This window comes from Plasmodium gallinaceum, assembly GCF_900005855.1.
Source record: "Plasmodium gallinaceum strain 8A genome assembly, contig: PGAL8A_v1_32, whole genome shotgun sequence".
NCBI classification, from domain to species: Eukaryota; Apicomplexa; class Aconoidasida; order Haemosporida; family Plasmodiidae; genus Plasmodium; species Plasmodium gallinaceum.
Window position 1 is genome coordinate 1 of NW_021628338.1, and position 21808 is coordinate 21808.

Below are 21808 nucleotides of genomic sequence, written 5' to 3' on the forward strand. Positions count from 1 at the left end.
CCCTAAACCCTGAACCATTAAAAGCAGAAAACCAAACTACACAAGAAACCATAACCACAACTTCTGCAGAAGTTACAACAGAACCTAATCTTTTATCCAAAGATACTACACCTTCAGTTAGTATTCAGACTTCCATGGATAGTAAAACTATTATCGCAACTGAGCATGGACTTTCACATAATATGAATACCACTGAACCTAATGAAAATGGTACTATAACACTTTCTGTAAATAAATCATTATCTAATGCAGATAGCTATACCAGTTCTCCTACAATTATTCCTTCATCATCTAAAAATGACTCTAAATCTCATTTAACAGATAACATTATTCATTCTCCAACTAGTCCTAATGCTTCCAAAATTAGTAGCACATTTCCTACATCCTTATCTCCTTTGAAAGCTGTATCTTCTTCTAATGACACTACATCTTTTCCATATAGTTCTACACCTCCTACGACTCTACCTACTCCTGAAACTAAAACTGAACTTTTCGCAAATAAATCTATATCTTCAAATGATACAATAGTACATTCTACTACCCCATCTAAATCATTATTATTTCCAGTTGCAAATCCATCTCCTAGCACAATAACTGATTCTCCTATAACACATAGTAGTATAGCATCATTGGAAACACATAATCCCATAACACAAAATCTACAAAATACACCAGCCTCTTTCATACAAGATAGCCAAATTATTCCTTTAAACATAACTCAAAATAATACAATAGGAAATAATGTAATTGCCATTCCTTCAGGTACCGCTTTTTTAAATAAATCTACCATGCAACCCCAATTGGAAAATAATACTGAAGTTACACCTACAGTTAAACCTACAGGAAGTGTGTTAATAACAATCGCTCCAATAGGTATAATCCTTTTAGGAATTATTCTCCTATTAATTCTTGTCTGCAGAGTAAGATATAAATAATAATTAAGAATGAAAAAATATATAAGTTTAAAATACTAAATTTTTTAAGAAAATTTTTACAATTGCTTAATTTTTAATTTGAATTATAGTGCACTCCTATTGGATCTTGGTTACGCAATCGTAGATCAAAAAAAAAAAAAAAAATAAAAAAAAAGATTAAGAAAATTTCAAAGGAACCGATATTAATGTCTTCAAGTGATATAAAGAATGAACCAATAAATAGTGGAAAATATTCATTGTTGTACCAAGAAAAACATTTACCACTATGTGAGGTTAGTTTTGAAAGTGAACAAAATTTGAAATATAGACAGACTAAAAAATTCATGAAAAGTGAAAATAAACATAATGGTGAAATTGTAGAATTATCAATGTTAAAAAATGAACTTCCAATAAATGAAGATAAATTAAATGAAGGTGATCCTAAAAATGAAATTGAAGAAGATGAATTGAATGTGAATAAATATACAAATAAAATTAGAAAAAAAAAATCAATTAAAAATGGATTAGCAAAAGATTCAGTTCATGTTGTAGGATATTCTTGGAATAATACATTAAATGATGAAGAAAAAAATGAAATAAATGTAAAAACTGAAAAATCTCTGTATGAAAATGAATTGAAAAATTCAGGAAATAATGTGTCAATCAATAGTGAAATGTGCAACTGGAATACAAGGAAAAATACATATATTATAACATTACTAGAGTATAAAAAAGAAGAATGGGAATTGATTAAAAATGAATTTTTAAAAATTTGCATAGAAGTGTTTGAGAAAGACGAAAAAACTTCTTATCTAAAAGAAGCTGGCAATAATTTAATAAAGGAAAGAGAAGAAGAAAATAGTATAGTTGTGACAGAAAAAAATAGCAGTATCCTAGATAAATGGAAAAAAGAAGAATGGTTCATTAATTTAAAAAAAGAATGGAAGAAAGAAGAAGAAAAACTTTTAGAATATTTAGAAGAATATGAAATTGAAAATTTAACAGTGGAAGAAAAAAGTAATCTAATGTTAGACAAAAAGAAAAAATCATGGAGGAAATGGCTAGAAAAACAGAGAGAATATTCAAATGAATATAAAAAGCAGGATTGGTTTATGAAGTTATTGGAAGAATATGAAAAGGTTGGAATTTATAAAAATATAATGGAAGAAAAAATTGAAAAAATAAGTGTAAAAAAACAAGAGAATGAAATAAATAATGAAATAGATAAAGATAAAATGAAGAAAAATTTGACACAAAAAATGTTAATAGACATATATATGATGGTATTAAATGAATGTAAAAAGGAAGAAATGGAAAGAGAAAAAGATGAATTGTTTAAAACAAACACAGAAGGATTAGGAATACAAAGAAATTTAGATGAAGAAGTAAATATATTAAAAAAAATAGAAGAAGAAAGAAGTTGGAATTGTTTATTAGAAAAAAAAAAAGAGGATATAGAAAAATGGAAAAGAGAAAAATGGTTTGTAGAGCTAATGCTAGAATGGAATGAAAATGAACAGAAATACTTAGAAGAATTAAATAAAAAAATGCTGGAAAAAAAAAATCAGGAAAGAATAACAAATATTGCTTTAGAAAGGCAGAAAATTTTATGGAAAAAACATTGGGATGATATTCGTAAAAAGTGGATAGAAAATGATAACAAAGAAGAATGGTTTACAAAATTGGTTGATGAAGTTAAAAGTAAAGAGAATGAATATAGAAGTGAAATTACTAAGAAGAATATAGAAAAGAAAAAGGAAAATATAGAAATATTTGAGCCAATAGGAGAGATTAATAGAAAAGTAAAAGAAGTGAAAAAATATGAAAAGACTCATCTAGATGATACAGATGAAAGGATTAATTACATAATGATGAAAAAAAAATTAATGTGGAAGACTATAGTAGAAATACATATGATTGTATTAGAGGAATGTAAAAAAGAGGAGTGGATGTTGAATAGAGGAAAATTTTTAGAAGCCTGCTTAGAAGAATTTAAAAAAGAAGAAAAAGAAAAATATACAAAAAAAATAGAAAATGATTTAATATTAATTGGAGAAGAAGAAGAAAACATTAGTACAATAATGTTAGAGATACAAAAACTCCTTTGGAAAAAATGGGTAGAAAGAAATAAAAGTATGTTAGAGAAATGGAAAAGAGAAGAATGGTTTATTAATTTGAAAAAAGAATGGGAAAATGAACAAAGAAATTTCGGAGAAACAATAAAGGAATCAGAAATAATACAGATTAATTCAGGAGAAAATCTTATGTTAGAAAAACAAAAAAAAATATGGAAACAATGGCTAAAAAAACAAAGAATATGGTTTATAGAGCATAGTGAGGATAAATGGTTTAAAGATTTGTTAGATGAATATAAAAAAGAGGAAGAATATGAAAAAGAATTAACTAAAAGAGATGTGAAGAAAATAAAGGAAATTCAAAAAAATATAAAGGAGTTAGAACAAGAAAAAAGTGAGGAAATAGAGAAATCTAGAAAAAAGAAAAAGTTGATACAAAAAGTGTTAATAGAAATACATATGACGGTATTAGAGGAATATAAAAAAGAAGAGATGAAAAGAGAAATAGAAGGTTTTTTTAATATAATTAGGAATGAAATGAAAATACAAGAAAATTTACATGAAAAAATAAATATATTAGAAAAAATAGAAGAAGAAAGAAATTGGAATTCTTTATTAGAAAAGAAAAAAGAGGATATAGAAAAATGGAAAAGAGAAAAATGGTTTGTAGAGCTAATGCTAGAATGGAATGATAACGAACAGAAATATTTAGAAGAATTAAATAAAAAAATGCTGGAAAAAAAAAATCAGGAAAGAATAACAAATATTGCTTTAGAAAGGCAGAAAATTGTATTGAAAAAACATTGGGAAGGTATTCGTAAAAAGTGGATAGAAAATGATAACAAAGAAAAATGGTTTACAAAATTGGTTGATGATGTTGAAAGTAAAGAGAATGAATATAGAAGTGAAATTACTAAAAAGAATATAGAAAAGAAAAAGGAAAACATAGAAATATTTGAGCCAATAGTAGAGATCAATAGAAAAGGAAAAGAAAAAATAACGAAATATGAAAATACTCATCCACAAGATATAGATGAAAAGATTAATTCAATAATAAACAAAAAAAAAATAAAGTGGAAGACTATAGTAGAAATACACATGATTGTATTAGAAGAATGTAAAAAAGAGGAGTGGATGTTGAATAGAGGAAAATTTTTAGAAGCCTGTTTAGAAGAATTTAAAAATGAAGATAAAGGAAAATATACAAAAAAAATAGAAAATGATTTAATATTAATTGGAGAAGAAGAAGAAAACATTAGTACAATAATGTTAGAGATTTTTTTTTTTTTTTTTTTTGAAACTTATAAAAATTTATGTTTTAATTAGGTTAAAAAGATGAAAAATGTATGTTATTTTTTGACATTTAAAAAAAAAAATAAATAAAAATGAATTTAAAAAAAAAAATATAAAAAAAAATATATAAAATAAAAGAAAATATAAAAGAAAAGAAAAAATATAAAAGAAAAGAAAAAATATAAATTAAAAAAAAAAAAAAAATAATAAAATATATAAAAAATAAAAAACAATAAAAAAAATTAAATATAAATTAAATAAAAAATATCCCTATAGAAATATTGGAGTAACAAGAGCAAATCACCAAAATTAAAACATAAAAGAGTTAAAAGAGATATAATAAGATTAAACACAATTATAAAATAAATAAAAAAAAAAAAAAAAAAAAAAAAAAAAAATATATTTTGTATTTTATTTCTATACACGCAAAAATTATTATAAGTGTTCTCATATATATATCTTTTTATATACTTTTTAATTATCCTACANAAATGGGAAAAAGAACAAGAAGAATATGAGGAATTAACAAAAGAATCAGAAACCATAGAAATAGAAGCAGGAAAAAATCCTATGCTAGAGAAACAAAAAAGAATATGGAAACAATGGCTAAAAAAACAAAGAATGTGGTTTATAGAACATAGCGAGGACAAATGGTTTAATGATTTACTAGCCGAATATGAAAAAGAAGAATGTAAGGAAAGAATAACTAAAATAAATACGAGAAAAGTGAAGGAAATTCGTGAAAACATGGAGGAGTTAGAACAAGACGGAAACAATGAAATGAAGAAATCTAGAAAAAAGAAAAAGTTAATACAAAATGTGTTGATAGAAATACATATGATGGTATTAGATGAATGTAAAAAAGTGGAATGGGAAAGAGAAAAGAATGAATTTTTTAAAACAATTATGAATGAGGTAAGAATACAAGAAAATTTTGATGAAGAAGCAAATATATTAGAAAAAATAGAGGAAGAAGAAAGTTGAAATTATATATTAGAGAAAAAAAAAAGAGGAAATGGAAAAATGGAAAAAAAAAAAAATGATTTGCATAGTTAGCATTAGAAATGAAAAATAATGAAAAAGAATATATGAAGGAAATAATTGAAGAAATGTTAGTAAAAAAGAACGAAAATATAGTAAAAAAAATTAGTATTTGAAAGAAAGAATATTATGTGGAAAAAACATTTGGGAGATATTCGTAGAAAGTGGACACAAAACAATAATAAAAATATGTATATAAAGCAAAAAAAAAAAAAAAATAGAAATTATGAGACTGAAGAAATGCGTGAAGCAATATAAAAAATTCTAGAAATGATCAATAAATTTTATTATTCATCTTCTTGAATATTTATTAATAAATAAATTTAAATATTTTTAGATGTTTAGTTATTGATTTATTAATTGACTATTCATTTATTTCATTATAATATTGATTTGTTAATTTCTTGTTCAATAACTTTCCTAGTATTGAAAAAATGAATTAATAAAAAATATGTAGAAATTAATCATATTATTTTATTAAGAATAAAATAAATTATTATATAATTCATTTATTCACATTAATATTTATTTTTAGCTCTTTTATTTATTAATTTATGCCATATAAAAGTAATATTTAATATTAGATTTTCGAATCTTTAATGCAAAAAAAAATATTATACATAGCATTATGAAAAGAAAAAATTATTTTTTTTTATTAAGAAACCTTTTTTTTTATGATAAAATGAAACTATCATCATTTTTTTTTAATAAAATTTCCTTATTTTCAGAATTATAAAACCAAATAAAGTAAAATATTATTTTTTATTATTTTAAATACACACAAAAAAAAAAATAAATATAATATGTTAGTTTTTTTCTCAACGTGATGATTCTTCAATACTACATTCAATGATGTTGTGATTTATTAATTAGATATTTAAAGTAATTTATAGTGCTTTAGATAGTCAAATTAATAGAGTATGCAAAGTGATCCGTATTTGTCATTTTATTGTAAAAGTAGTTTATGTAAGTTATTATATACTTATTATATAAATATCAATTTATAATAAATTTAATGCATTGGATCGTTAAATACCTATTCGGTGGTTTTGCTAGAGCACTAGATAAACATATTAATAAAGAGTATGTAAAATTATTTCTACTAATATAATGAATTTATGAATAATTTTAAATGCTATAAAATAACTGTATTTATGTAATTGTTTTATTAACTGGGTGTTCGGTGACTTTACTGGAGTACTGAACAAACCAATTAATAAAGAGCATGTAGAGGTGTCTCTACGATTTTGTTGTATTTATATGTATCTTTAATATGCTTTGAATGAGTAACTCTTAATTATGTGCTATACTTCGTTCAACATTATTTACTTTCAATAGGCATTTATTTACTTTAATAAAAATCCTTATTTTTATTAAAAATTTAAATCCTTATTGAATATTGACTAATAATTAAATGTAACTTAATTATCTTTTTGTTGTAAGTTATATTCAGCAATTAACATATATTGCTGTTGAATTAGCAAACATAAACAATTATTAAAAATGCAAATAAATTATATGAATATTAATTACGTGAAAATTTTATCTTCATATGTATAAAATTTTCTCTCATAAATTCAAAATATAAATATTATGCAAATTAAACGCTTTACAAAAACATTATTATTTTTTTGTAAAAAAAAATCTCCCTCCTTCCCAAAAAAAAAAAAATTAAATCTTTTTTATTTTCTCTTTTATTTTTATCTTTATCTTTTTCGAAAGAAACATTTCTCAAAAAAAAAATTCCATTAATTTTTTTTTTTTTTTTTTTTTTTTTTTAGTTAGCATAACTAACTATGTATTCTCCACATAGCTAGTCCTTTTATAGCCAAAAAGGTTAATGAAGCCTTTTATTAACCATTAATCTACTTTGCTGAGCATTTTTTATTTTTATTAAACATTTGTTTACTTTAAGAAATATCCTTATTTAAGAATCCAAATACTTATGCAATATAGATCTTAACCAAATATATTTTAACTCATAATGTTGTGAATAATTTTAAGCAACTCAAGTCTACTGATTCCATGTTAGCTAACATAAATAATTAATTAGATGCAATTAAATTATATAGATACTACAAACATGTATATTTTATTATTATGTATGTAAAATTTATTCATAAAGAAGAAACTAAAAATAAAAATTAATTGCAAAGAAACTCTCTCAAAAATAAATTATTTTTCATTTCTTTCGAACATTATTTTTTCTCAACCATAAAATTTTTTTTTTTATTTATCTAGTACTTGCATGTCTAACTTCATATTTTCCAAACAGTTAGATATTTTAATTCTAAATAAAAATTAATAATTCCCATTGTTAACCACACATCTATTATTAAATTCATAGTTTTTAACATACTTATTAGTAGTTTCCACACAAAACTCTTAAAAATTGTTACGTTTACACATCTCCCAAAATTAAATTATAAAAATAAAATTATTTCTTTTTTAAAAATGAAATTGCATATATAATATTTTCTTATGAAATTTTTACTAAAATCTGCATTTATTTATTTACTATTCAGTGACTTTGTTAGAATAATGAACAAAAAAATTAATAAAGGGTATGTAGAATTATACTAATTTAATGAGTTTATGTATGATTTTAATGCTATAAACAGGTAAATTTTTTACATATGAATAACCTATTTCATTGAGCATTTGTTGTTATTAAGAGACATTTATTTACCTTAATAAAAATCTTATATTTTTATTAAAAATTTAAATCATTAGTTATTTATTTTCGTTATATATATTTTATTTATAATAGAACGAATAGTTTTTAGAAATTCAAATATATTCCTCTCAAATTAATAAACATTAATAATTAACAAAACATAGAATAAAATATATAAATACTACAATACATGAAAATTTTGTTGTTATATGTATAAAATTTTCTCTTACAAAATTAAAAAAATCTTTTTTTTTTTTTTTTTTATCGTATTCTTATTGGTAAGAAATCTTTTTCCAATTGATTTTTTTTTATCAAAATTTTTTCCTGGCGATCTTTGTACTTTTTTTTAAAAAAAAGTACAAACAAAAAAAAAGTGATCATGATTTTTTTTTTTTTTTTTTGTGTGTGCATGACCAACTTCGTGTTCTTCATTTAATTAGTCCTTTTATTTTACAAAAAGTTTAGTAAAGCCTTTTATTAACCAACATGCACTTTATTAATCTGTTCAATATTATAGCAGAATGATTAATAAAAAGGATTATGAACCTTTTTGAGGATAAAACGTGATAGTTATATGGAAAATAAATAACCATACAAGCGTTAGATAAAAAAAAAAAAAAGGTTGACAAGAAAAAAAAAAAAAAACAAAAAAAAAATATATAAGTATTTTTTTTCTTTTTAACAAAAGAGTTACTTTTGTATGGAATTATATTATGAATTTTAAAGAGATATTTTAAGAAAAGAAGTATAACAAAATTTTCATGTGTTTACTATTTATATAATTTTAATTTGTATTTTATTAATTGTGTACGTTTGTTAATTTTAATACAATGTAATTAAGTGTTAAACATTATTTGTAACATTATAATTAAAAATATACGTAAGTACAAATAAATAATTAATGAGAATTTATGTCTTTAATAAGAATAATGCAATTTTTTTTAAATTAATAAGTACCTCTTAAAACCTAATAAATGCTCAATGAAGTAGATCATATATAACACGCTTTACTAGTTTACAACATTAAAATTATACTTAAATTCATTAAATCCGTTGAAGCAACTCTACATGTAATTTACTAATCTATTTGTTTAGCACTCTAGCAAAGTTATCGAACAGTCAACCAATTATTCACAAAGTCATTCAATAAGAAATATAAAAATAATAAACCAAGTATTAAACATACAATGTAATAAAAACCATGTATAATGGATTTTATTAATTTTAACTGGTTTAAGAAAATATATATTCTATAATTAAGTTTTATACATATTGATTATATAATTGGTTAAGAATGAACATTATTAACCTTTTTTAGAATAATAATTATCCATACAAGCATTGAATAAAAAAAAAAAAATTAGTCAATTTTTTTTTATAAATTTTTTTTTTTTTAAGGAGAAATAATTAGTTTTAAGAATTGATGAAAAATTTTAGGTTATTAAAATTTAATTTTTGTCTGCATATAATTTTTCAGAATTAATTTTGATTATTATTTGAAAAAGAAAATGTTACACTTACACTAATTAAATTTTCATGTTTTTTATATTTATGTAAGTTAATTTTGTGTTCTAATAATTACTCATTTCTATTAAAAGAAAGACATGAATTTCTAAATATTATTCATAACTTCATAAATAAGGTATGTTTAATTAAATATCGGTAATTAATGAGATTTTAAATTTTTAGTAAAAGTATAGGATTTTTATTTTTTTAAGATTTTATTTTTATTCGTGCTAAAACTTACTCTCAATTTTAATTTTACCAATTTTTTCTATTCTTAAAAAAAACCCTTCTCTGAATAAATCATTCCAAAAAAAAAAAATAAATATATTTTTTTTTTTTTTTTATCTCCATTTTTCATAAGAAAAATATCTCAAAAAAAAATTCCAATAATTTTTTTTTTTTTTTTTAGTTAACACAACTAACTACGTATTCTCCACATAGGTAGTCCTTTTTATAACCAAAAAGGTTAATGAAGCCTTTTATTAACCATTAATTGACGTATTAGGATATTCCATCACAAAAAGAAAAGATCAACATATATATATCATGGAAGTTAAATCAGAAGTAAGGAAGGACAAATTAGAGAATTCGAATAAAGAAATTATTCAGAATTTTATTGAAAGATCTGACTTAAAAGATCATAAAAATAATGAACAATGGGAAAAAGTGTTTAGAAATAATACAATACTCTGGGGAAATAAAATCATGGAACCCAACAACAAATAGAAAGTTTCTATTCAGGTACAAGAGAAACCTCGGCGTTATTACCTTAGACCATTTAGTGAAGATATGTTATCAGAGTTACATCGAAAAATAGATGAAATGATAAAACTAAAAGTAATAAGTAAGGTAATTAATGAAGATTGGAGTTCACCAATAATAATGGTTCGGAAGAAAACAGGCCAATGGAGAGTCACGTTAGACTATCTGTATTTAAATAAATTTATACTAGATGATTTATATGTCATCCTACACATGAAACAAATATTTCAAACGTTTTATGGAACAAAATGTTTTTCGCAAATAGCCCTCAAAAATGGATTTTGGAATATCACATTGTAGAGAAATAGTAATCCATATACTAGATTTATAGTTCGAAGAGAGGAACATTTGTATTTAATGTATTGTCATTCGGTCTAAAAACATGTCCTACACAATTTCAAAGAATAATGGAAGATATTTTTATGTAATTAATTCAGGAGAATTATGTAGTTGTGTACATTCATGACATCATCATTCTTACAAAAACATTATTTGAGCATTTATAAGTATTAAAAAGAGTATTTGAATTACTGTGTAACAATAATTTAAGAATAAATAAAGAAAGGTGTGAACTATTTAAAACGTCTATCACTTATATTAGGTAAGAGATAGACCAAAATGTTATAAGACCTTCATTAGATAAGGTGAAAACAATTATTAAGGCAGAACAGCCTAAATCTAAAAAGCAATTAAGATTATTTTTAGGAACTACTAATTATTACAGGAATTATATTAAGAACATTTCATAGTGGACTTCTAAACTTGTTACATTGTTAACTAAGAAACATATATTTGAATGGAAAGAAGGGTATGCAAAGGCTTTGGAGCAAATCAAGAAAAAAATGACGGAAATTACTTATCTTCCATTTCCAGAATTAGGAAAGCCCTATTTTATTTATACTGACGCATCAGATTATGATATAGGAGCTGTATTGACTCAAATTGATAAGGACACATATCAAACTAAATTCATTTATTACACGTCGAAGAAATTAAATGAAGTACAACAAAGATGGAGTACGGTTGAAAAAGAATTATTTGCTATAGTAGTAGCATGCGAAACATTCTATTATTATATTAAAGGATTTAAGACTTTAATTAAAACATATTGTAAAGGTATTATTGGAATGGACTCAATTAATACTGGAAAATTATATCGATGGAAGTAAAGACTGTCTAAATTTAACTTAGAATTTCAACATATTGAAGGAGTTCAAAGTAGCTTGGCGGATTGGATAACTAGGTCAATAGAATATGATACAGATCTTCCTAATTACATGACATTATATTGTAGTAAACCTCAAGGAGTATATGAAGATTCATATGTGATACCTTCTTTCGAGGAAGTAGCAAATGAAGCAAGAAATGATAAAGATAACATACCGAGAGACCTAGTATGGAAGTATGATTTCCCAGTTCAGTATAGAACAGAGTATTATATATATTAGAAAAATATAGAAATCATTTAATGTATTAGTTTCATAGTAGTAAATTCGCAAGATAATGTGGAGTAAATAAAATACTAAAGAAAATACAAAAACATTTTTAGTGGCCCAATATTAGTAAAGATATTGAAGAATACGTTACAAATTGTTTAGTTTGTCAAGTAATGCATAATCGGAAATTTAAACCCAATAGTAATCAAACCTTATCAAAATCAAATGTATTTGATATGGTTTCATTAGATATTATAGGACCTAAAACATGGAAAAATACAGAATACTTTATACAAGTAGCAATAGATCATCATACATGTTTTATGGTGACGAACATAACTAATAAAACACCTAATGCTATGCATGCAATTAACATTATAAAGAAAACATGGATACCCATACTTGGATTCCCTATAAGCATTTTAACATATCGCGGTTCAATTTATACTAGTCAAGAATTTCATGACTATGTTACAAAAGAAATAAAGGTTAAATTATATCATACTAGCGCATATTATCCACGAGGAAACCGTATAAATGAAAGCTCTCATAAAAGCTTAGATTATATCATGAAGACTTTATATGAAGAAAAAGATATACCTTTTGAAGAAATAGTAAAAAATGCAGTACTAATATATAATAATACACCTCATGAAGCTCTAGGAGAAACACCCTATTTTGCTATGTTTGGAATATATTGTATCTGTCCATGGTTTGCAAAATTAGTACTAGAAACAACTTCTGAAATGAGGATTATATACTTAAACGATAAATGGAAAAACATACATGAAGATGTAATGAAATCAAAAGAAAACCTATAATTGAGAATAAAAATATTAAGGTTCGAGATATTATCTCATACGAATTATCCGAATACGAAAGGAATCAAATGAAACGCTGTAGTAAAAATATACAATATAAACCATATTGGTCATTTCCTCATAGAGTAACTACAATTGAAAGCAGAATTCTGAAAGTATTACCTATATATTTTAGAGGTAAGGAAGTACAAATTCCATTGTCAATAATAAAATTTTTGAGTAACAAAACCAGGGAGATATATGAAAGGCAAATGCAAAATTTAATACAAGTTACAAATAAGAATAAAAGGAAATTAAATCTGACTCATGATTTAAAGTATAAGGATTATCTAGAAATTAATAAACGGAGTAGTATCAGAATGTGTGATATCAACGATAATCAGGACAAGCAAATTGAAAAAGGATTACAAAAAGGAATTGATGTAATAAAACAATACAAAAATAACAAACTTTAAGTAATAACCATTACTTTCCCATGGTGGTGGAGTATGATTAATAAAAGACTTTATTAACCTTATTGGAAAATAAAAAGACTAGTTAAATGAAGAATACGAAGTTCGTCATACATATACACACAAAAAAAAAATTGATGATTTTTTTTTTTGTCTGTACTTTTTTCTAAAAAAAAAGTACAAAGATTGTCAGGGAAAATCTTGATAAAAAAAAAAAAATACAAAGATCGTCAGGAAAAAAAATTGATTAAAAAGTCAATTAGAAAAATATTTGTTACCAATAAATAAATATAAAAAAAAAAAAAAGAAAAAAAAAGATTTTTTTTTTTTTGGGGAAGGAAATGAAATAATTTTTGTGATGAATTTTGTAAAAGAAAGTTTTATACACATAACAATGAAATTTTCATTTAATTAATATTTGTATAATTTTTGATATTTGTAAATAATTGTTTATGTTTTTTAATTCAACAGCAATATATTTAAATTACTGAACATAACTCTTAGCGAAGAAATAAATAAATATCAATTAAATAATTATCAATATTAAATAAGGATTTAAATTTTTAATAAAAAAAAGGATTTTTATTAAAGTAAATAAATGCCTATTGAAATCAAAGAATGCTGAACGAAGTAGAGCACATAATTAAGAATCACTCGTTCAAAGTATATAAAAGTATATATAAATACACCAAAATCGTAGAGGAAACTCTATATGCTCTTTATTAATTCGTTTGTTCAGTACTCTAATAAAGTCACCGAATACACAAATAATAAAACATGTACAAATGTATAATAAATAAAAATAAAATTGTTTACTTTAAAATAAATAATCTTCAAAATAAGTACTAAATATATACCAATAACCAGAATTTAATTAATCCATATTCAACAAATAAAATTACAAAAAATTTAAATCAACAAACGTCAAATAACTATAATCTAAATAAATTTATATTCATTTAACATAACCTTCACCCTTTTCCTCACAACATGCATATTCAAAATAAATATTATAAAATTCAACAATAAAATTTTTAATAAATTTATACCATGTTATAATATTCATACAGTCAACTTATCTTTTACCTTCTCTTAATTTTTAATATAATTATTCAATTCTTAATCGCAATATCAACTTGATATTATAAATGAATAAAAATAAGAAAAATTAAAAAAATGGTAAATAATTATTAAATTTTTAATAATGAAAAACCATAAATATAATTATAAATATTCATAAAAAAAAGGTTTCTCCTATAATATTCCTACGAAAAAAATAATAAACTCCCATAAAAATAATATAAAGTGATAATAAAAATAAAATACATCTATTTTTCTAACGAACTTTTTCAGTAAATCATTCATTATAATCTATCTTACAAAAACATAAAAAAAAAAAAAAAAAATTGAAGAATATCATGAATTTTATTTTTTTTTATTGTTTTTTATCCAGAAAAATTAAGTTTCTTAAATTCATCTCACACTTTTTATTCATTTTTTTTTTCAATGTGAATGATATATTTTTTCTAAGAAATTTTTTCTTGTAAACTATTGTAATTTTCATTTTCTTAAAATATTGTGAGAAATAATTGTAAAAAAAATAACCAAAAAATAATTTATGTTTCTCTTTGTTTATAATAAAAAATCCTAAAATAATAAAAAATATTTCTTAAAATAATGTTAGATATATATATATATATATATATATTACCAAATAAAAATTAATAAAACAATAAAAAGTTTAATATAATTATAACAAAAAAAAAAAAAGTGCATTACTCACTAACTTAAACTAATTTTTTTTTTTTAATAGGTATATTTCTCTATAAATAAAACTAAATTATAATGCACTAATTTATCAACAAAAACTTAAATGTTAAAATAAAAAAAATTGGAATAAGTTTGATCAGCGTTTAAAATTTAATAATTTAGCAACAAATAATGTAGCTTTTCATAATTATAAATATTACATCTATTAAACTTAATATAATACATTTATAAAAATATACATGAATAGCTAAAATAGTATATTGTAGTTATCAATTTCAGATTTTACATATATATATTTTACTTCTTTTTTTTTTTACTTATTTTACATTTTCTATAAGTGACAGTGAGATCTTTTAAAATAAGAATTATAAATTATTAAGTAAATTATGCTATTTATTTATAAAAACCTTATACTACTTATAAAATTTTACTTCAACTATTCAAATTTCATCTTCATAAAAAATTTGCTATGAAAATATTATATAATAATTAAATATTTTATTCAAAATATCAAAATTAAATAATTATATTATCGCTTCAAACTTACATTCATATTCATATAATTATATAGAAAATTTAAGAAAAAACAGAAAAAATCCGTAATATGATTTTTTTTTTTCATACAAATTTCATAGTATTAAATAAGGATTTACATTAACTATTGTTTTCTTTTTTTCTTTCTTAATGTTATTTTTATAAAATAAATTTTTATTTTATCATAATTTTTCATTTTTTTTAAGAATTAATTACATTATTATTACATGAAAATTAGAATAATTTAATATTTTACACAATAAGCAAACAAAAAACTACTTTTTCTACGAATTGTTATTTTTTGTTGCATAAAATGACATTTTCAAATATAAACAAATTTATGATATAGTTATCACATAAACACAAGTGTGGTCATTTCTACATGGAGATTATAACAGTTTCCTCATGTAATTCAAGTGTACAATGATACTGAAAAATAATAAAAATAGCCATATTCAATTTTTTAGTAAAATTAAATTATTTTTCTTCTTTAATTGGATTAAAGAATGCCTTTCTAATGTATGATAAATATGAAATGTAAAATAAATGAATATTTATTTATTGCCTTTTTCTCTTCTTTAAATTTTCGCTTTTATATATTACTGATATAAAAATTTATTTTTCGTAATATATCAATTTTTAAATGTTATTACAGAATATTTTAAGAAAACCTTGTGAAACAACAATCATGAGAAAAAACTCAATCACAAAAAATGCAAGATTATTGTCAGAATTAGAAGAAATTTCCTGCATGTTAAATAAAAGAAATAATACAATAGAAAACATTGATAATTCATCTAATGATACAATTAAGCTCAATACAGAAATTCAATCATTTATGAATGATACTCGTAATGAACTTCAATTTTATCTTAAAGACAATAGAATTACGAATTCCACAGAAAAATGTCAAAAGGCATCCACATACATAAATTGGAGAGGAATGGACTATGTTAATTTGCTATTAAGTGGAAAAGAAGATTATAATATCTCCTGTCTTGTTGAAAAATGGAATGAGAAACAAAATTCTTTTCAAACAAGTATAGTTGAAAAAACAAATTCAACGTGCAATGAAAAAACGTTTAACTATTGTGCTATTTTGAATAAAAATAATAACTGCACTAGACCTTATGAAAATAATGATCTACCAGTAAGCACATTATTAACATACGTTCAACTAGAGCAAGATAATTATAGTACTAATAAAATTCAAATTATTGGAGATAGAGAGAGTAGGTTTCACAATATTACTAATGATATATCTGATTACTATTACAGAATGTATGAAAATAACAAATCTCCACGTAATTGTGGAAAGTGGAGTATGTATATTTATAAGAGAGGAATGCAATTTGTTAATATGTTCTCCAGTGAATTTTATGATGATAGAAGATATATAAATGATTCCATTACAAGATGGAATGCATATAGTAATAATATACAAACTACTGTGTTTCATGATACTAAATATCATTGTAATATGACAACATTAATTTATCAAATTAAAGAACGAAAAAATACAACTGATCCATATAATTTAGATTGGCTTTCTTCAAATAGCACTCAAAATAAATCTAATGAAACTTCATATAATACAACTGCATTACCAGATAGCTTACAACCTACAACTGTAACTCCTAATGTATTGCATAATAATACTACTACAGGCTCATTGGGTAAAAATACGACTAGTGTTAATAACGTAAATGGTGTGAATCCCTCTGAAAATACATTAACAAATGTCACCTCAGTACCATCAATGACTACAGATCAAACTTCCCCAGAAACTGCAACCACAATTTCTCCAGAAGACTTAACACAATCCAATTCTTTAACTCCGAATGGTACAATACATTCTAATACTAATACTATAACTGGCACAACCTCATCTTCACCATCCCCTGAGGTTGTAACATCCCCTACAACTGAAGCATTACCTTCAAATTCTACTACAACTAGTGGAACACCTACAGTTACACCTTTACCTGGAGAAATATCTGATACAACGGCCAATGAATATTCTAATACTACTATGAAGTCATTTACAAGTAATATTGCACCTTCTACTACTACCACTCCGCCACCTATAACTGCATCTTTACCTTCTTCTATATCTAAACCCTCACCTTCAGACTCTCCTACAAGTAGTACTTCATCTGTAATTACATCTTTCTCTGAGAATATGTCTCCTACAAATATATATATACCTTCTACTAATAATACTGTATCTCCTACAACTAAGCCTTTATTTTCACATTCTCCTACAAGTAGTGGTGCATCTACAGTTACACAATTTCCTGTTAACGAGTCTTCTACAAATGTAACTGCTTCTTCTACAGTTATCACTGCGTATTCTACCACTATCGTTGAATCAATGGAAAATAATATTACACATTCTACAACACACACTAAATCTCCTACAACTTCATCTTTACCTTCTGAAACTGCAACTTCTGTATATAATACATCTACAAATAACAATGAGACTATTACAAATAAAGTTACATCTCCTGCAATTGACACTGCATCTTCTATGTCTGATATTATACCTTCAACTCCACCTTCGTATTCTCCTGATAATACATCTATTCTCACAACAAAGGCTGCTTTTTTTCCTACAACAAATAACAATTTACCTTCAAATCAGACAGATAGTACCCAACTGCAGAACCAACAAAATACACAAGCACCTCTTCTACAGGCTCAACAACATTTAGTTGAAAATAATACTGGATATCTTTCAATAAGTCCAAATGCCACTGTTTCAAATAATTTTTTGACGCCATCCCCATCAAATATTCCTACCAATGTTATGCCTACAGTTAAACCTACAGATAATTTATTAATAATGGTTTCAGGAGGTATATTTATTTTAGGAATTATTTTTCTTTTGGTTCTTCTTTGGAAAGTAAGATAAAATTAACATTTAATATTGTAAAAACTTATATATTTAAAATCATAATTACATTAATGAAGAATTTTCATAATTTTTTATTTTTTAATTTGAATTATAGTATACTCCCATTGGATCTTGGATTCGTAATAGGAAGTCAAAAAAAAAGAAAGCAAGAAAAAAGATTAAGAAAATAACAAGGGAACCGTTGCTAATGGACACAAATAATATAAAGAATGAACCAATAAATAATGAAAATTATTCATTCTTACACCATGAAAAGGAAATACTACAATGTGATATGTGTTTGAAAAATCGAAAAGATTTGAAGTATAAACAAGTAAAGAAATCCAAAGCACATAAAGGAATGTATATGAAAAATGAAAAAGATTTGAAGTATAAACAAATGAAGAAATCCAGAGCACATAAATGTGTATATATGGAAAATGAAAAAGATTTGAAGTATGAACAAATGAAGAAATCCAAAACGCATGAAGGAATGTATGTGGAAAATGAAATAGATTTGAAGTACGAACAAATGAAGAAATGCAAAGCGCATGAAGGAATTTATATGGAAAATGAAAATAAATACATTCGTGAATTTGTAGATGTATTAATGAAGCATGAAAATGAATTCATATTGGGAGAAAAATTAAATGAAGATAATCCTAGAAATGAAATTGAAGAGATTTAATTAAATGTAAATAAATCTAGAAATAAAATCAAAGAAGAAAAATTGAATAAAAATATATTAGGAATAAATACATCTCATATTGTAGAGTATATTATGGAAGATACCTTAAATGAAGAAGAGACAAATGAAATAAATTTGCATAGAGAAAAATCTACATGTGATAATGAAATGAAAAATTTAGGAAATAAAAGGTCAATCAAGAATGATGTATGTAATTGGAATTCATGGGTAGATATACATATGACTGCATTACTAGAGTATAAAAAAGAGGAATGGAAATTGAATAAATCCGAATTTTTTGATATTTGTTTAGAAGAGATCGAAAAAGATGGAGAAAATTCTAATTTAAAAGAAATGGGAAATAATTTTGTAAGGAAAATAAAAGAAGAAAATAATACCGATGCAACAGATAAATATAGTAGTATATTAGATAAATATAAAAATGAAGAGTGGTTTATTAATTTGAAGAAAGAATGGGAACAAGAACAAAAAAAACACTTAGAATATTTAGAAGTACATGAAATTAAAAAAATGAGAGAAATTGGAGTAAATAATTTTATTCTAGATAAAAAAAAAAAAATGTGGAAGAAATGGATAGAATGTCAAATAGAGCATTCATACGAATATAAAAATCAGAAATGGTTTATAAAATTGTTAGAAGAATATGAAAAAGAAGAAATTAATGAAAATTTAAAGGAAGAAAATATAGAGAAAGAAAGAAATAATGGAATAGATAAATGTGAAAAGAAAAAAAATTTAGAAAGGAGAATTTTGTTAGATATTCATATGATGGTATTAGAGGAATGTACGAAAGAAGAGTGGGAAAAAGAAGAAGAATTTTTTAAAGCAAATATGGAAGAGATAAAAAAATATAAAAATATGGATGAAGAAACAAACATATTCGATAAAATAGAAAGAGAAAGAAGTTGGAATGTTATATCAGAGAAAAAAAAAGAAGAAATAGAAAAATGGAAAAAAGAAAAATGGTTTATTGAGTTAATGTTAGAATGGAAATATAATGAAGAAAAATATATGATGGAGACAAATGAAGAAATTTTAGTAAAAAAGAATAAAGAAAGAATAATAGATGCTGTCTTAGAAAGAAAAAGCAATATATGGAAAAAACACTGTGAAAATATTTATAGAAAGTGGAAAGAAGATGACAACAATGAAGAATGGTTTACAAAGTTAGTTAAAGAATATGAAAATGAAGACAAAGAACATAAAAGTAGAATTTATAAAAATAGTATTGAAAAAGAAAAGGAAAATGAAAAAACCATAGAAAGAGGTGAATCAATACCAGAGATTAATAATATGGAGGAAGGAAAAATGAAAAAATATGAAAGGAATAGTTTACAGGAATCATATGGAATGAATAATTCTAAAATTAACAAAAAAAAATTAAAATGGGAGACTTTAATAGGAATATATATGGTAATATTGGAAGAATGTAGAAAAGAGGAGTGGTTATTGAATAGAGGAAAATTTTTAGAAACCTGTTTAGAAGAATTTATAGAAGAAGATAAAGAAAAATATCAAAAAATAATAGAAAATGATTTAGCAATAATGAAAGAAGGGGATGAAGACATTAGTAAATTGATGATTGAGAAACAAAAACTTTTATGGAAAAAATGGGTAGAAAGAAACAAAAGAATGTCAGAGAAATGGAAAAAAGAAGATTGGTTTATTAATTTGAAAAAAGAATGGGGAAAAGAACAAGAAAATTTTGGTGAATTAACAAAAGAATCACAAATCGTAGAAATAGAAGCAGGAAGAAATCCTATGCTAGAGAAACAAAAAAGAATATGGAAACAATGGCTAAAAAAACAAAGAACGTGGTTTATACTACATAGCGAGGATGAATGGTTTAACAATTTATTAGACGAATACGAAAAAGAAGAAGAACTTAAGGAAGGAATAACTAAAAAAGATGCGAAGGAAGTGAAGGAAATTTATGAAAATATAGAGGAATTGAAACAAGAAGCAGATGAAGAAATAGAGAAATATAAAATAAAACAAAAATTGATACAAAAGGTTTTGATAGAAATACATATGACTCTATTAGAAGAATGTATGAAAGAAGAATTGCAAAAAGAAAAAGAATATTTTTTTAAAAAAATAGTGGAAGAATTGAGAATACAAGAAAATTTAGATGAGGATGTTAACATATTGGAAATAAAAAAAAAAAGTAGGAATGTTATATTAAATAATGATAAAGAGAAAATAGAAGAATGGAAAAAAAAAAAATGGTTTATAGAATTAATATTGGAAATGAAAAACAAAGAAAAGGAATACATAGAAGAAGTATATGAATATATGATAGCAAAAAAGAATGAGGACAGAATTAGAAATCCCATGTTAGAAAGGCAAAAAATTATATGGAAAAAACACTGTGAAGATATTCATAAGAGGTGGATAGAAAAAAATAATAAAGAATGTTTTACAACAGTAATTTATTATTAAATGAATGAACATAACGAATAAAAAAGCAAAATTTATAGAGTATAGGTGGTAAAAATAAACGTGAAGAAACTGTAGAAATTTGTAAAACTATAGAAAAAATTTTAGAAGTGATAAATAGAATTATTGTTCTTTTTGAATATTTTTTAAGAAATAATCTTAAACATTGCTATATGCTTAGTTATTGATTTATTAATTTCTCATTCAATAATTTTGTTAGAATATTTATTTATTAATTGCTGGTATAATCAATTTGCTTATGATGAACAAATAAATTAAATAAAGAAAGTTTAGAGATAATTATAGTTATTTTATTTAGAATCAAATAAATCATTAGATAAATCATTTATTTTTATTAACTAATATTAAATTTGAACTCTATTATTTATTTGTTTAAGCTAATTTATACAATACAAATGTAATGTTTAACATAATGTTATTTAATTTTTCATGCAAAAAAAAATAATATCCATTGCATCT

General features: G+C 23.2%; 2 protein-coding genes and 1 pseudogene across 3 annotated transcripts, besides 4 other annotated features; all 3 read left to right on the forward strand.

Moving 5' to 3' along the window:
* Positions 1-2: 2 nt before the first annotated feature.
* Positions 3-4315, forward strand: PGAL8A_00040700 (surface-associated interspersed protein (SURFIN); the record flags this gene model as incomplete). The annotated part of the gene is made up of 2 exons (XM_028674423.1): positions 3-920; positions 1025-4315. Coding segments are annotated over 2 exons (4209 nt in total), but the record flags the coding sequence as incomplete, so codon positions are not given.
* A 456-nt stretch (positions 4316-4771) lies between these two features.
* PGAL8A_00040750 (surface-associated interspersed protein (SURFIN)) lies at positions 4772-5266 on the forward strand (the record flags this gene model as incomplete). The annotated part of the gene is made up of 1 exon (XM_028674424.1): positions 4772-5266. A coding segment is annotated over one exon (495 nt), but the record flags the coding sequence as incomplete, so codon positions are not given.
* A 1214-nt stretch (positions 5267-6480) lies between these two features.
* Positions 6481-7184: a repeat region.
* Positions 7185-7827: 643 nt separating this feature from the next.
* Positions 7828-8238: a repeat region.
* A 365-nt stretch (positions 8239-8603) lies between these two features.
* Positions 8604-9134: a repeat region.
* An 862-nt stretch (positions 9135-9996) lies between these two features.
* Positions 9997-13775: a repeat region.
* Positions 13776-15924: 2149 nt separating this feature from the next.
* PGAL8A_00040800 lies at positions 15925-21331 on the forward strand (annotated as a pseudogene). The gene is made up of 2 exons: positions 15925-18189; positions 18296-21331. Coding segments are annotated over exons 1-2 (5301 nt in total).
* Positions 21332-21808: the final 477 nt, after the last annotated feature.